General features: G+C 43.8%; 1 protein-coding gene across 1 annotated transcript in view; it reads right to left on the bottom strand.

The window, feature by feature from the left end:
- Positions 1-12,289, bottom strand: part of LOC147722334 (mediator of RNA polymerase II transcription subunit 1-like) — a 597,606-nt gene that overhangs the window by 453,183 nt on the left and 132,134 nt on the right. Inside the window, exon 3 of the mRNA XM_086966831.1 lies at positions 3,659-3,743. Within this exon, the coding sequence (XP_086822957.1) occupies positions 3,659-3,743 (85 nt within the window). The remainder of the gene's footprint in view (positions 1-3,658; positions 3,744-12,289) is intronic.

Raw genomic sequence — 12,289 nt, 5'->3', positions numbered from 1 at the left:
TCCAACTCTTGTTGACTTTTTCAAGCTACCGGTCACCAAAAGGCTTCTGAACTCCAGTAATCCAACCAGAGTATGCAACAACCAAAGAAAAGCTCAAGTCGAGAAAAATGTCGGTTTTGACGAAACGCATTCTCAACCCCCCAAAAAAGTTTAAGCCAAACTCCCAAACTGAAAAATCTGTAAAAACTAATTTCGCTCCATCCTAGTTTGCTCATGATATTCCAGAAAAAAAGATGTGAAAAAAACTGATATGAATTTTTAAAGATTAAATAAAAAAAGATTGTGCAATCTAGCGTCAAAAAGATTAAAGCGCCACTCACGGCCACCAGTTCACGCTAGACAGGGACACATTCAAAGCAGCTCTTCTTACGTCAACTTGCTCGTCAGCTGGTCCTTGGGCCTCTCAGATGCAAAGTTAGATTAGACTATGGCAGCCTGCTGCAGCACAATGCCTCAGAGTCTCTGGAAGTCTTTGTCCATGATGGCGAGGAGCCCCAGAACTTTCAGCGGGACAAAACCAGTGAGGTCAGGGTGATTTGCATGACGGTGGCAGCTTGACTCTCCACATCGAGCCGGTTTCCTCCTGGAGCTTTTCTGCAAAACATTGTAGTGTTTCCAAACTTTCAGATCCTGTTCTTTGTGGTGCCTTTGGGGAGAGAAGTGTCCAGCAGCACCAGTTGGGGGTTCAGAGACTCTAGATTGCCTCTTGGGGGCTAGTACCCAATCTGCCACAATGCACCTGCACAGACCAGGAAAAATCCAGTTGCAACTGGCCTGCTGGGGTGATCCTCTTTAGGCTTGCGGGTGACTTCTTCCAGCTCTGTTGTACCAGTCACTGATCAGGGAGTACACTCCTTTTCCTTTGTTTCAGGCATACATGAGCCTTGAGAGTGCAGAAGGTGCCTTCTGTGGTGCAGTCCAAGGGTCCAGCAGGGCAGTCCTTTTCTTCCAGGCAGTGTTCTGAGGAGCTCCTGCAGCTCTCCATTCTGGGCTGGCAATAGGAGGGGACACCCAATACCATATGGGTAAAGATACCTCGCTCTGCTAAGACCATTTCCTGCTTAGTGTGGCATATCTTTGACCTCAGAATAAGCAGTTCTCCGAAAATAGAAATTAAGAAAATCTCTATGTGTGTTTGGGTAACCCAGCCCAAAGATGTTGCTGACAAATGGCTACACTCCCCTTCCAGCCTCTCTCCTTATCTATTTAGGGGGGCTCCCATCGGGATGGGCTCAAGGAAGGGTGGGCAGGCCTGGGTCCTGTGACAACTGTTCTCCTGCCTTTAAAGTCCAGCTTATATTCCCCAGCCCCCTTACTGAACTTGAACTAGCCCTGGCTTCTCCAGGAGGCCAATCTCCCCCCACCAAATGACTATGCTGTTTCAGTCCCAGGCCTCTTCACACCTACTCGGGGAGCAGCTTAGCTCAGGATGTCAAAGATTGAGCAATCAGAAGAGGCTGCTACAGTACTGCATTAGGTAAATTCAGGATAGTAAATTCTAAAAATACCTTCCTGTAATAGTTGTAATACATCGGACTTTGGCAAGTTGTTGGATTTATTGGAAGCAGTATTTTGATACTTTTAATGACATTGCTAACTATCTCCCAAGCAAAGATAGCCTTTATTAGATTTAATAAAGCCTTCCCATGTTAGCCTACGGGATTAGCTGCACTACAATATGGAAAAAGGACTTTGTATGTTTTTCGCTTCCAGGACATATAAAACATATTTTATATTTTCCCTGCTTTTAATTACAATGCACTCTACCCTTGGGCACATCGAGCTGACCTAAGGGGTGACCTATATGTAATACACAGGTAGTTTTGGGTGCTGGAAGTAATTTTAATTGCAAAGTCAAATGTGAACGCTTTAGAAAGACACCAGACACCACAGCAGTGCACACTTAAGTGCATTAAGTCCACTGGAGTCTCTAACCTACATGCCTTACCATATACTAGGGACTAACAGGTAGGTTGTCTTGGCCAATCAGAATTGTACCAAGTAGCATATAAGTTTAAGGGACAGAGCACTGGCTCTGGGCCTCGTTAGCAGAGCACAAGCCACTTTCAGAGTCAGTAACCACCAGCATCAGTCAAAAATATGGGGGTGATCTGGGCAAAAAGGACATTGCACTCGTGGGTCCTCGGTTCATCACATTTAACAGATGTTCTCGACTCCTGCTTTGGCCCATCAGAGACTTTAACTTTATATGAACTAATCACTGTTCAAGTGCTGTTCACATTTATGGGAAAGGGCTTCTTTGCTAAAGCATGGAATAGGTTTGACATTAATGAAGGACCCTGAATTAGGTTGGTTCTATATGTCAAGCCTTTGTATTTAAACAGCGCTGCAGCTCCCTCTCATTTTCAAAAGAACAGTGGTCCTTAGACAGGGGGGAAAAATGTTGGAACAAATAAATATAGACTAAACAGAACTATATTTTTGAGACGTGTCCAGCCGGACAGTTTTAATGTGACACAGGGTGTGATGGAAGTGGGACACCAGCCGATGTCCGACTAACCAACTAGACAAACATACAAAATTTACACAGATAATAGGCAAAGAAAGCTCATCTGGATATCATAAATTATAAACAGATGATCCACACTATACACATATGCATGAACAGTAATTTGTCAACTATGCAATTAGTGCATTTCTGGTCGACGACGTTTCGAACCATACAACATTTTGGTTCATCCTCAGGACAGAAAAATGATTGCCTAAAGAACTGACAATAGAAACTTGTTCCCACAATGGGGCATAGCTGATATTGGTTCCCACGAGGTTAAGAGATGCGTGTAAAATCCACTTGATAAACAGAATTAATCGGCTGGGTCGGTGCCCAAGGCGGATATTCGAGAAATGCAGTCAGCCGGTCCACAATGGGGGTCCTGGCGAAGCAGATTTTACACGCATCTCTTAACCTCGTGGGAACCAATAGCAGCTATGCCCCATTGTGGGTTGGTTAGTCGGACATCGGCTGGTGTCCCACTTCCATCACACCCTGTGTCACAATTGTTTCATGATTCTTTTTTATCAAGACATTAAAACTGTCCGGCTGGACACGTCTCAAAAATATAGTTCTATTTAGTCTATATTTATTTGTTCCAACATTTTTCCCCCCTGTCTAAGGACCACTGTTCTTTTGAAAATAAGTACCTACCCAAGGTCCTTAGCATATTGCGCCCTGAGTTCCCTTGTTTAATTGATCTAGCAGCTCCCTCTCAGTCACTAAAACTTGTGTTAACGGGAGTACTATCAGGAGCAACTAACAGCAGCTTCTGCAAAACACAAATTCCAGAAATGGCATGTGCAGTAGAGTAAATATTATAAATAAGCACACATATATTATTAAAATTAGTGACAAGAAAATACATAAGCTCGCTACAGGGGTATGTGAAATCCGTGCAGCCAGTGATATTTAAAACTAATTGGCAAATGTTTCTGATACTGAACTCTGGTTATAAAATGCTGCGATAAATAGACAACACATATAGAATATCGTTTTTTTCAGAATATTATAATGTCAAACATGCAATACCTAAAATCCTGCTCGGTTTCTACCTGGTGAAAATGATATTGCTGCAAATGTAATGGAAGATTAACTTCAGCAAACACTAGATACATTTCCAACTTAATATAAGCCATTCATTACCTTTCAAAGACCTCTGCAACTTGTCCAAGCATTGAAGCCGTGGAAAATCCAGGGTTGCTCTCCAAGAATTCCCTAAAGACTTGTCCTAGGAGACAAGGGAGGATTTTCTTTTGTCATCCCCAAATAATAATCAGTCCCCTCATTACTTTGAAAGGTAGCGGTTAGAAATTACAAAAGCAGTATCAAGATAACATTTATCGCTACCATGAATGGTTTCACAGCACTTCACAAGAAAAGGATAAACTATAAATCATTAAATGAAAAATCAGGGTAGACGAGAGCCTACATGCTATACTCAGCAGGTTAAGTATAAAAACAGAAGTGCATATACTCACCATATTTTGAGAGGTCAATTAAAATTTGGAACCAAGAGTCAGATGTTTGATAGATATGGGACTACATATTTCATATGTGTGTATTGTCATTTCTATCACCTAAGCAGATGGCTCCATCTTTTTCATCTTGGAGGAGCAAAAGGATTACCTCTATAGTCTTTTTTCAGGTCTTATCTTAAGTAGAAGATTCCGTTGTTCCTGCGTCTGCCTGTGCACAATTTCCCTCCATAGCCCAGGAGCTTCCATGCCCTCTATCCCTCATAGCACTGCCTGCCGTGCCTCTTTTCCCTCTCTTCAGCAAAGAGGCTCCCCGCACAACATTCTCCCATTTCCCAGTCTGCTGTGCATACACTGTGAAGAACTCCCAAATATGAGCGGAAATCATTTTGAAGTAACTGCTTGTAACGTTCTTATCTTTCTTCTATTTCTATCTGTGCCCTTGCTCTCTTTCCTTTAATCTTCTCTGTCTCAATATTCTAGAATCTGCCTTGGATTCATTCCTGCCTTTCAAGCTCTGGAGCTAACAGCCGCTTTGCTCTGGGTCCAGTATTTCAATACAAAATAAAGTCTTCAACTTAAAACTACTCTCCTGGCATTCTTATGTCGGTACATAATTGGTACCAGGAGTGGGGTAGCTGAGGAATTGCCATATTTCCCATTTCCCACCAACGAACATCGGAAACGAAGAAATGCCGCAGCGGACATCGGTAGTTTTGTTTCATTGAGTCTACGTTCCTGGGATACATTGTTTCTACTCCGGACCCACAAGCATTCAGGTCTGTTTCTTTGATATTTTATCGACAGTGCTGCTTTGTTTCAAGCCTCAACTGTCTTTCAACTCCTCAAGCCAACGAGAGCTAATTTATTGCTTCTCATGCGCTTTGCCTTAAAGGCACCTCTTAGCAACCAACTGTCATTTGACTCTTCAGCCAGCGCGAGATTAATTATCTTCACACGCTTTGACTAACACGCTCTAGCGCCAATGTCACCTGGCAACCATAGAGCTCTCCGCAAGCTGCTGTACATGCGCTGATAATTAAAAGTCTCCTGGCAACTGACGTGTTGATCGTGAGTTGCTTCCCCTGCAAGTGACGTCATTACAGTATTCCTATTCTTGCTATTGACAAGGATTGTTTTGAAAAGTCTTGTCCTATTGATTTACTCAAAAAAGAATTTCCTTCTGTGTATTCAGTAGTAACATTGGTACTATCAAAGGTTTTGAACATGTCATTAGACTTAAGCCCAATGCTACACAGGTCACCCACAAGGTCAGACCTGTTCCAATTAGTGTCAAAAATGATCTTAAAAAACAATTGGAGAAACTCACTGAAGATGGCATTATTACCACTACTGATTCCTCGGAGTGGGTATCTCCTATTGTTCTTGCTAAAAATAAAAAAAAATGAGGATCTTAGTCTATGTGTAGACCTTAGGTCCCTAAATCACAACATTATTGTTGACTGCCATCCTCTTACTCACATCCAACAAATGCTCTCAAACATTGGTCACTCTAAATATTTTTTGACCATTGACCTGCATTCATCATATCACCAAATATCCTTGAATACTGATTCTCAGGAACTTACCACCTCTACCACTCCTTTTGGAGCATACAAATTCTTGAGGTTGCCTTTCGGCTTAGCTTCAGTAGCCTCAGTATTCTAGAAAGTCTTGGATGTTTTTTTTAAAGATGTTGAAAATGTTAAAGCGTTTCAGGACGGTATCCTTGTTTTTACTGAAACCAAAGAAGCACATTTGGACACATTACATAAAGTCTTTTCCATTTTGAATTCCAGGGGTATTAATTTTTAGCTGGACAAATTGACTATTTAGGTCACACTATTACTCCGAAAGGTATCAAACGCAAATTTTGCAATGTGGAAGCTATTGTCAAAGCTCCACCTCCATCTGACAAAGATGCTCTCCGATCTTTTTTAGGTATTTGCGAATATTACGCTTGCTTTGTACCTGATTATGCCTCTTTTGTTCAACCTTTGAGATCTCCTCTCAAAAAAGGTACTACTTTTGTTTGGACAAATGATATTAACACAGCTTTTATTAACATCAAAAATCTAGTCATTAATGCTCCTCCAAATTAAATGGACTTGGTGCTGTTTTCTGTCAACAAAATTTTAGTAAGGATCATACTGTTGCTTTTGCATCTAGATCTTTGTCTGATGCAGAGTCCAAATATAGTACAATTGAAAGAGGCATTAGCCTGTGTTTGGGTGGTTTCCAAATTAAACACCTATCTTTGGGGTAGTCCTTTTACGATATACACCGATCACAAACCTCTCGTTTATCTATTACAAGGAGACAGTTTAGGCAAAGCCTCTGTTAGTCTTGTGCATATTCTTTCAAAATTGCAAGAGTACAATTTTACTATTAAATATAAAAAAGGTGGAAAAAATGTCAGGGCGGATTGTCTTTCTCGTCTACCTTTACCATTAACTGATGACACTGTTGATGAGTTTGATTGTGTTGTAGCTTCTATTGTGGACTATTCTCCCTCAAATTGTGTCATAGTGGAAAAAGATTGGCTTGAAGCTACTTCTTCTGATCAGGACTTAAAAAGAATTTCACATTTCATTGTCAAAGGTTGGCCTACCATTCATAATATTTTTCATGATTTAAAACTTTATGCTCAAGTTTCTTCAGAGTGGTCTTTAGAAAATGATATTTGTAACAGAAATGGTTGCTTTATTCCTCCGTCCTCTCTCAGGAATAAATTCATTTCAATTGCACATGCAGGACATCTAGGCGCTACAGCACTTGTAAAAAAACTCAGAAAATTATTGTTGGCCCTCCTTGAATGCTCAAGTGTCCTATTTTGTAGATTTATGTCCTCAATGTGTTGTCTCTGATAAACATTGGAAGACTACACAGAATCCCCTTCGTCCAGTTTCTTTACCAGACAGTCCCTGGACATAAATTGCTTTAGATTTCACTGGACCTTTCAATCTTTTACCTAATTCTTCTAGATTTTTATTAGTACTCATTGACTACTTTTCTAAATGGATATATTTTTCTTTTGTTGAATCAGCCTCCACTCATTCAGTTTTACAATTTCTTAAGAATATTTTTTCTCTTGAGGGTCCTCCAAAAGAATTGGTCACGGACAATGGGTCTCATTTGACGTCGAATGCCATGCAAGATTTTTTTAAACGTATGTACATTAGACATATTAAAGTAGCTTTGTATAGTCCTGTTGCAAATGGCCTTGTTGAGAAAGCTAATCGCTTTCTTAAAGAAGAAGTTCAAACTGCTCTTTCTTCTGGTTTAGATTTTAACTTTTTTCTTAAAGATAAGGTCAATGCTCATCATAACTCACCTCACTCAACCACTGGTTTCACTCCTTTTGAGTTGATGAGAGGCAGAAAATGTCGCACTTTACTTCCACCTTCTTGGTTGGAGCGACATTCTTTGCTTTCCATCAATTCGAATACTAATTAGCACAAAGTAAATAAAAGTTTCATTTCGATCTTCGCAAACATGTTCAAACTAAAGATTTTATTTCTGGTTCATGGCTGCTTGTCAAGAAACCTTTTTGTGTTAAAAAAGGAGAATCTTCTTTTACTTCTCCTTACAAGATTGTGAAAGTTGGACTTAGTGCTTGTTTTCTTCAAGATGGAAGATAGTGGAAAAAGTAGACATGTTCTCATCTCTAACGAACAAGCTGAGATTCATTCAAAAACTGCATGGATTCCTGATTCAGATAATTCCATTTTGTTTGAAACTCCTAGTTTATCTTCAAACATGCTTTATTTATTCATAAAGTTTTATATAGCGCAAACTTGACCCAAGAGAGTATCAGAACCCTTTACATTTAATCAATGTATCAAAAATGCGTGGGAGGGAGGGGAGGAAGGAGAAAAAGCGGGGAGACGAGTAGGAACAATGCCCAATGATAGGCTGGGTAGGTGACGGTCAAGGGGGAAAACCAGGGCCAGACTCCTCATTAGCTGTCAAGCAGCTCCACAGGTCATTGGCCATGTTGCTCAGGTCTCAGCGTTCAGGAAACAACTGTTTTTAGTTTATTTGAATTTGCGAAGGTTATATAGCGCTATCTAGACCCGGAGATATCAGTGCGCATAGCCAGGAGAACGTTGTATTAGAAGGTACATCAAAAATTATTATAAAGCGCTGGCTAGACCCGTAGGTATCAGAGCACAATAGCAGAGGAACATTGCGTTACAAATTACATCAGTTACAATAGCGTAGTAAGGTACAGTAAACAAACATGGTTGAGAGAATTGATAGGAAAGGAGGGGAGGAAATAACCCTAGCAGGGAGAGGTGGAGTGAGAAGGCAGAGGACGAGGGGAAAGACGGAAAAGAGATAAGGGAAAGTCATCCCAAAGCCTGAGTGGATAGATGCAAAGAAGGGAAAGGGGGGTAGGGAAGGTGAGGTAGGGCAATAAAGGACAGGGAGACGAAAGTAAGTCTGCCCCGAGTCCGGCTGGGTAGGTGACGGCTAAGGGGAAAGCCCAATGCCCATCTCCGCTTTAGCGATCAGGTAGCTCCACCAGGCCAGGGCCAAACAGCAAGGTCTCGGTTAAGAGGCAAAACATTTTAAAGAGTATAGGAAGACAAGAAAGGTGGAGGGGGTGGGGGAAAGGAAATGGGTAGGGGGAGAAAAACGACAGATGAAGGAAAGTCTGCCCAACATCCGGCTGGGTTGGTGATGGTAGTGGGGGAAATCCACAGCCCAACTCCTCTTAAGCTAGCAGGTAAATCCACCGGGCATCAGTCAGCTAGATAGGTCTCAACCGACTCAACAGACAGAGAAATGACCCAAAGTCAATGTTAAGGTCGGTGAGCCAGGGTGGGAGGGTGGAGTGGGAACTCCTCCAGCCCCTGGACTCAGAGAGACAGCTGGAGGGAGCCAGTGTAGCATTATGACCCATGTCGTTATGAGACCGCCATTTTAGGGTCAGGCATTCTACCATAATCGAGGGTTGCAGAAGCGGTACCTCCATTCAGCGTTTCTTCTGGACTGCCCGAACAACATCCACCCTGCATGCACAATCGCTCAGCCTTCGCACCCCATCACCACCGCTGTCGAAACGACATTATCTGGTCTCTCCCCCCTCAGATCTCTCGCACCTGGAGGGTCACGAGTTGCAGCATGACACTATGGAGTCTGCTCAGGTGATTCCTCCAGTGAAGCGTTGTTCCCTTTATAGGTTACTTAGCGATTTCATAAGTGAAAGCCTTCCCCATCAGCCACGGCAGATGTTACGCAGCGTCGGCTCTGTGTATTTTACTGAACCATAATGAATCTCCGACCGATGGGCGCCATTTTGAATGGACGTCATCGCCCCTTGGCAGGGTGTGCAAGTGGCAGATAGGTTCCCCCCTAAAATTTTTGAGAGAGAAATGGGTTTGCGTTAAGAGAGCAGGAAGCAGTGGTGCTCTGAGCAGTGTGATCTTGCTGTTGAGATGGCTGTGCGGTAGGCACGCGGTGCAAAAACAGGACAGGGGAACACAAACCTAAAGAAAAACAACCCCTGAGATAGCTTAGGGAGGCCTAAACCAAAAGGGAAAAAGAACAAATCCTGTGCACACGCAAGTGTAATCTGTAGTCCTAGTGTGAGGACCAGTAATATTTCTTGAGAGAAAATAGATACTTCAAAGTTAAAAAAAGCCGGATACAAAGATCGTGTGAGTGAAAGTTTGTTTATAGGTCACATCTCCCTCACGGTGTGACGAAACATGTGTCGGCTGGCTACTATTTCTGTACTGACCAATATTTGACCTATAAACAAACTTTCACTCACACGAACCTTTGTATCTGGCTTTTTTGAACTTTGAAGTATCTATTTTCTCTCAAGAAATATTACTGGTCCTCACACTAGGACTACAGACTACACTTGCGTGTGCACAGGATAGGTTCCCCCATAAACCGGACTCTATTTCATTATCCTAGGCCTGCAGTAACCCAGGCAAGTAGACAGGGGGCTGGTGTGGCAATTACATCTTCAACAGGAATGCCCTTAGAGGCAGTCACCTTCTCCAGGTCAGCGGTGCTGGGACAAAACTAAGCAGGAAGAACACACTCCAATATGGCTACCAAATGCAGGGAAGGGCTCAGGCCTAGTTCTTTTTCCAAACCGGCAGTACCTAGTGCACAAGCAGGGGGGCGCCCTTCTTCTACTCCTGAGGGTGGTGGCCGAAGTGGATGCCCCACCTCCCCAGGACACTAAACGAGGAGAGTAAAATGGGCGACCATCCTTTTAACAAATGGGCTCATGGGCCATCGAGTAGCCAGGACAGCACAACCAGCCCAGACCTAGCACAACCAGCCCAGACCTACCAAATCTTGCTCGCATGCGAACCTAAAACTTAAACAGTGTATAGATTGGTAGCCACATGCCAGTCTTTCAATACACTAGAGACGGGCAGGATGCGAAGGCAGCAAGGCGATTAAAAGGACCACGGGAGGACAGACCCCATGCAGGTATTCAACCACAACTATAACCTGATCTCAACGTGTTCCGAATCTTCCAGTGTAACGCTCCGGCTCCTGGAGACACTCTGGCATCCCAACGTGAAAGGGACAGTTCCACAGCACCAACAACGGCACTTTTCACCCTCGAGCGAGTCTATCAGGACCCTCGGTCGCCGTGCTCTTACCACCTAACACAGCTGCAAGGATTACCCAGGATAAAACCTGAGCACTTCACCTGGCACCGCAATGAGGAAGCAACACATGGCCGTTCGGGCCCGAGAGAACAGAGATGAGTGCGGCACTCAGGACTATACACCGGCAGTGTTTATTCAAGCGTCTCTGGTGGCATCAGTGGCTGGTATTTCAGAAGCGGCAGCAGGGCGGATTTGGCAAACAGGACCCTCGAGCCAGATCGGGTGGCAGACTCCGTATCAGAGACAGGGCCCCCAGCACAGCTCTCCAGGCACGGGGCAAGACTGACCGCAAGGCATATCAGGCCCCCAGCACACAGGAAACTCCAGGATCATGCCTGCGGGGATGGGGGAGGGGTGAGCACTCCCTACCTCGTCCAAAGGCTCCTCATCGCCAATCAAGAGCTCCGGGATCGGTGAACTTGGTTAAGAGACTCCAGCAGGTACTGGGGGGCCTCCGCTTCCCCAAGACTGGGAAGGCTTTACTCCTCACTCCAGTCATCAGCCGTCCAGGGCACCGTCGCCATCGCAGACAGAACTTCAGGTAGGACTAAAGCACATATATTTCTTCTTTGGTGGTGAATGAGTCGAATGGTTGCGTTCTAGGCATGTTTCTTAGAAAGGAGGTGAAGAAAAGCAGGGTGGATGGGGATATATATGGGCGAAATTTGCAAATTCGCGGTACGCAACTCGCGCAAAAGCGAATTTGCGGTCCGCAAAATCTGCGAATTTGTGCAAATTTGCTGATTTTTTCTTTTTTGCGTGTGCGCTGGTTTTTTTCAGCGCGGCTACCGCGAAGTTACCCATGCGGTCTTACATGGGCGTGGCCATCTTGTTTTCAGTGTTCGCGTTGCGCATTTCCATTTCCGGGCGCTAGTTGCATGCTCGTGTTGTGCATTTCCTATGTGCGGGGTGCAATTGCGTGTTCGCGTCCGTTTTTGCGTGCTCGCAGGGAAAATATCGCGCAAACTTACCCACGTGGTCGCAATAGGCACAGCCATCTTGTTTTTCATTCATTGCTATGGTTCTGGGCATGCTTTTTCAATCCTCCTTTAATCTTTGTAATCCTTTATTTTAACTTTTTAAAAATCTTTTTTTACTCATTATCTATCTCTTTATTTTTGTACATCTATATTTTGTGTTTTTTTCTACTTTTGGTTACTTTAAAACTACTTTTTTAACTCGCTTTTCTTTTATTTACTTTTTCTTTCCTATTTTATTTTCCTTTAACTGTCCAGGACTATGGCAAAGGGAGCCGGCAAAAACCTGAAGGGGAAGGGTCCCGCACCCAATAGCCGGCTCCCTTGCGGGTGCTTAAGGGGGGAGGCAGTAACTGCCCAGTAGATCTTTAGCTCGGTGGAGGTGGCCACACTGGTTTTCTTTGTCCAGGGACACCTCCCCAAGACAGTCGCGGCAGGCCCGGTACCGGGTACGGGCTCCAGGAGGGCCATGTATCGGGAGTCTGGGGTCCGCGCACCTACAACCAGGCGATGCACCGGTGGTCCGACATCCTGGGGAACATGACCTGGTGGTCGTCGGGATCCCTGGGCTTGGTGAGTACTAGTAGCTATTTAATCACTACTTTGTTTTCTCCTGCTCTGTGTCGTGATATTGCAAATATTTGTTCTTTCCGAAGAGCAAGAATGCTGCCAATT

The sequence above is a fragment of the Lissotriton vulgaris genome, chromosome 4_1, assembly GCF_964263255.1.
Source record: "Lissotriton vulgaris chromosome 4_1, aLisVul1.2, whole genome shotgun sequence".
NCBI classification, from domain to species: Eukaryota; Metazoa; Chordata; class Amphibia; order Caudata; family Salamandridae; genus Lissotriton; species Lissotriton vulgaris.
Note: the sequence above shows the minus strand (reverse complement) of the source record. Positions and strands in the feature narration are given on the sequence as shown.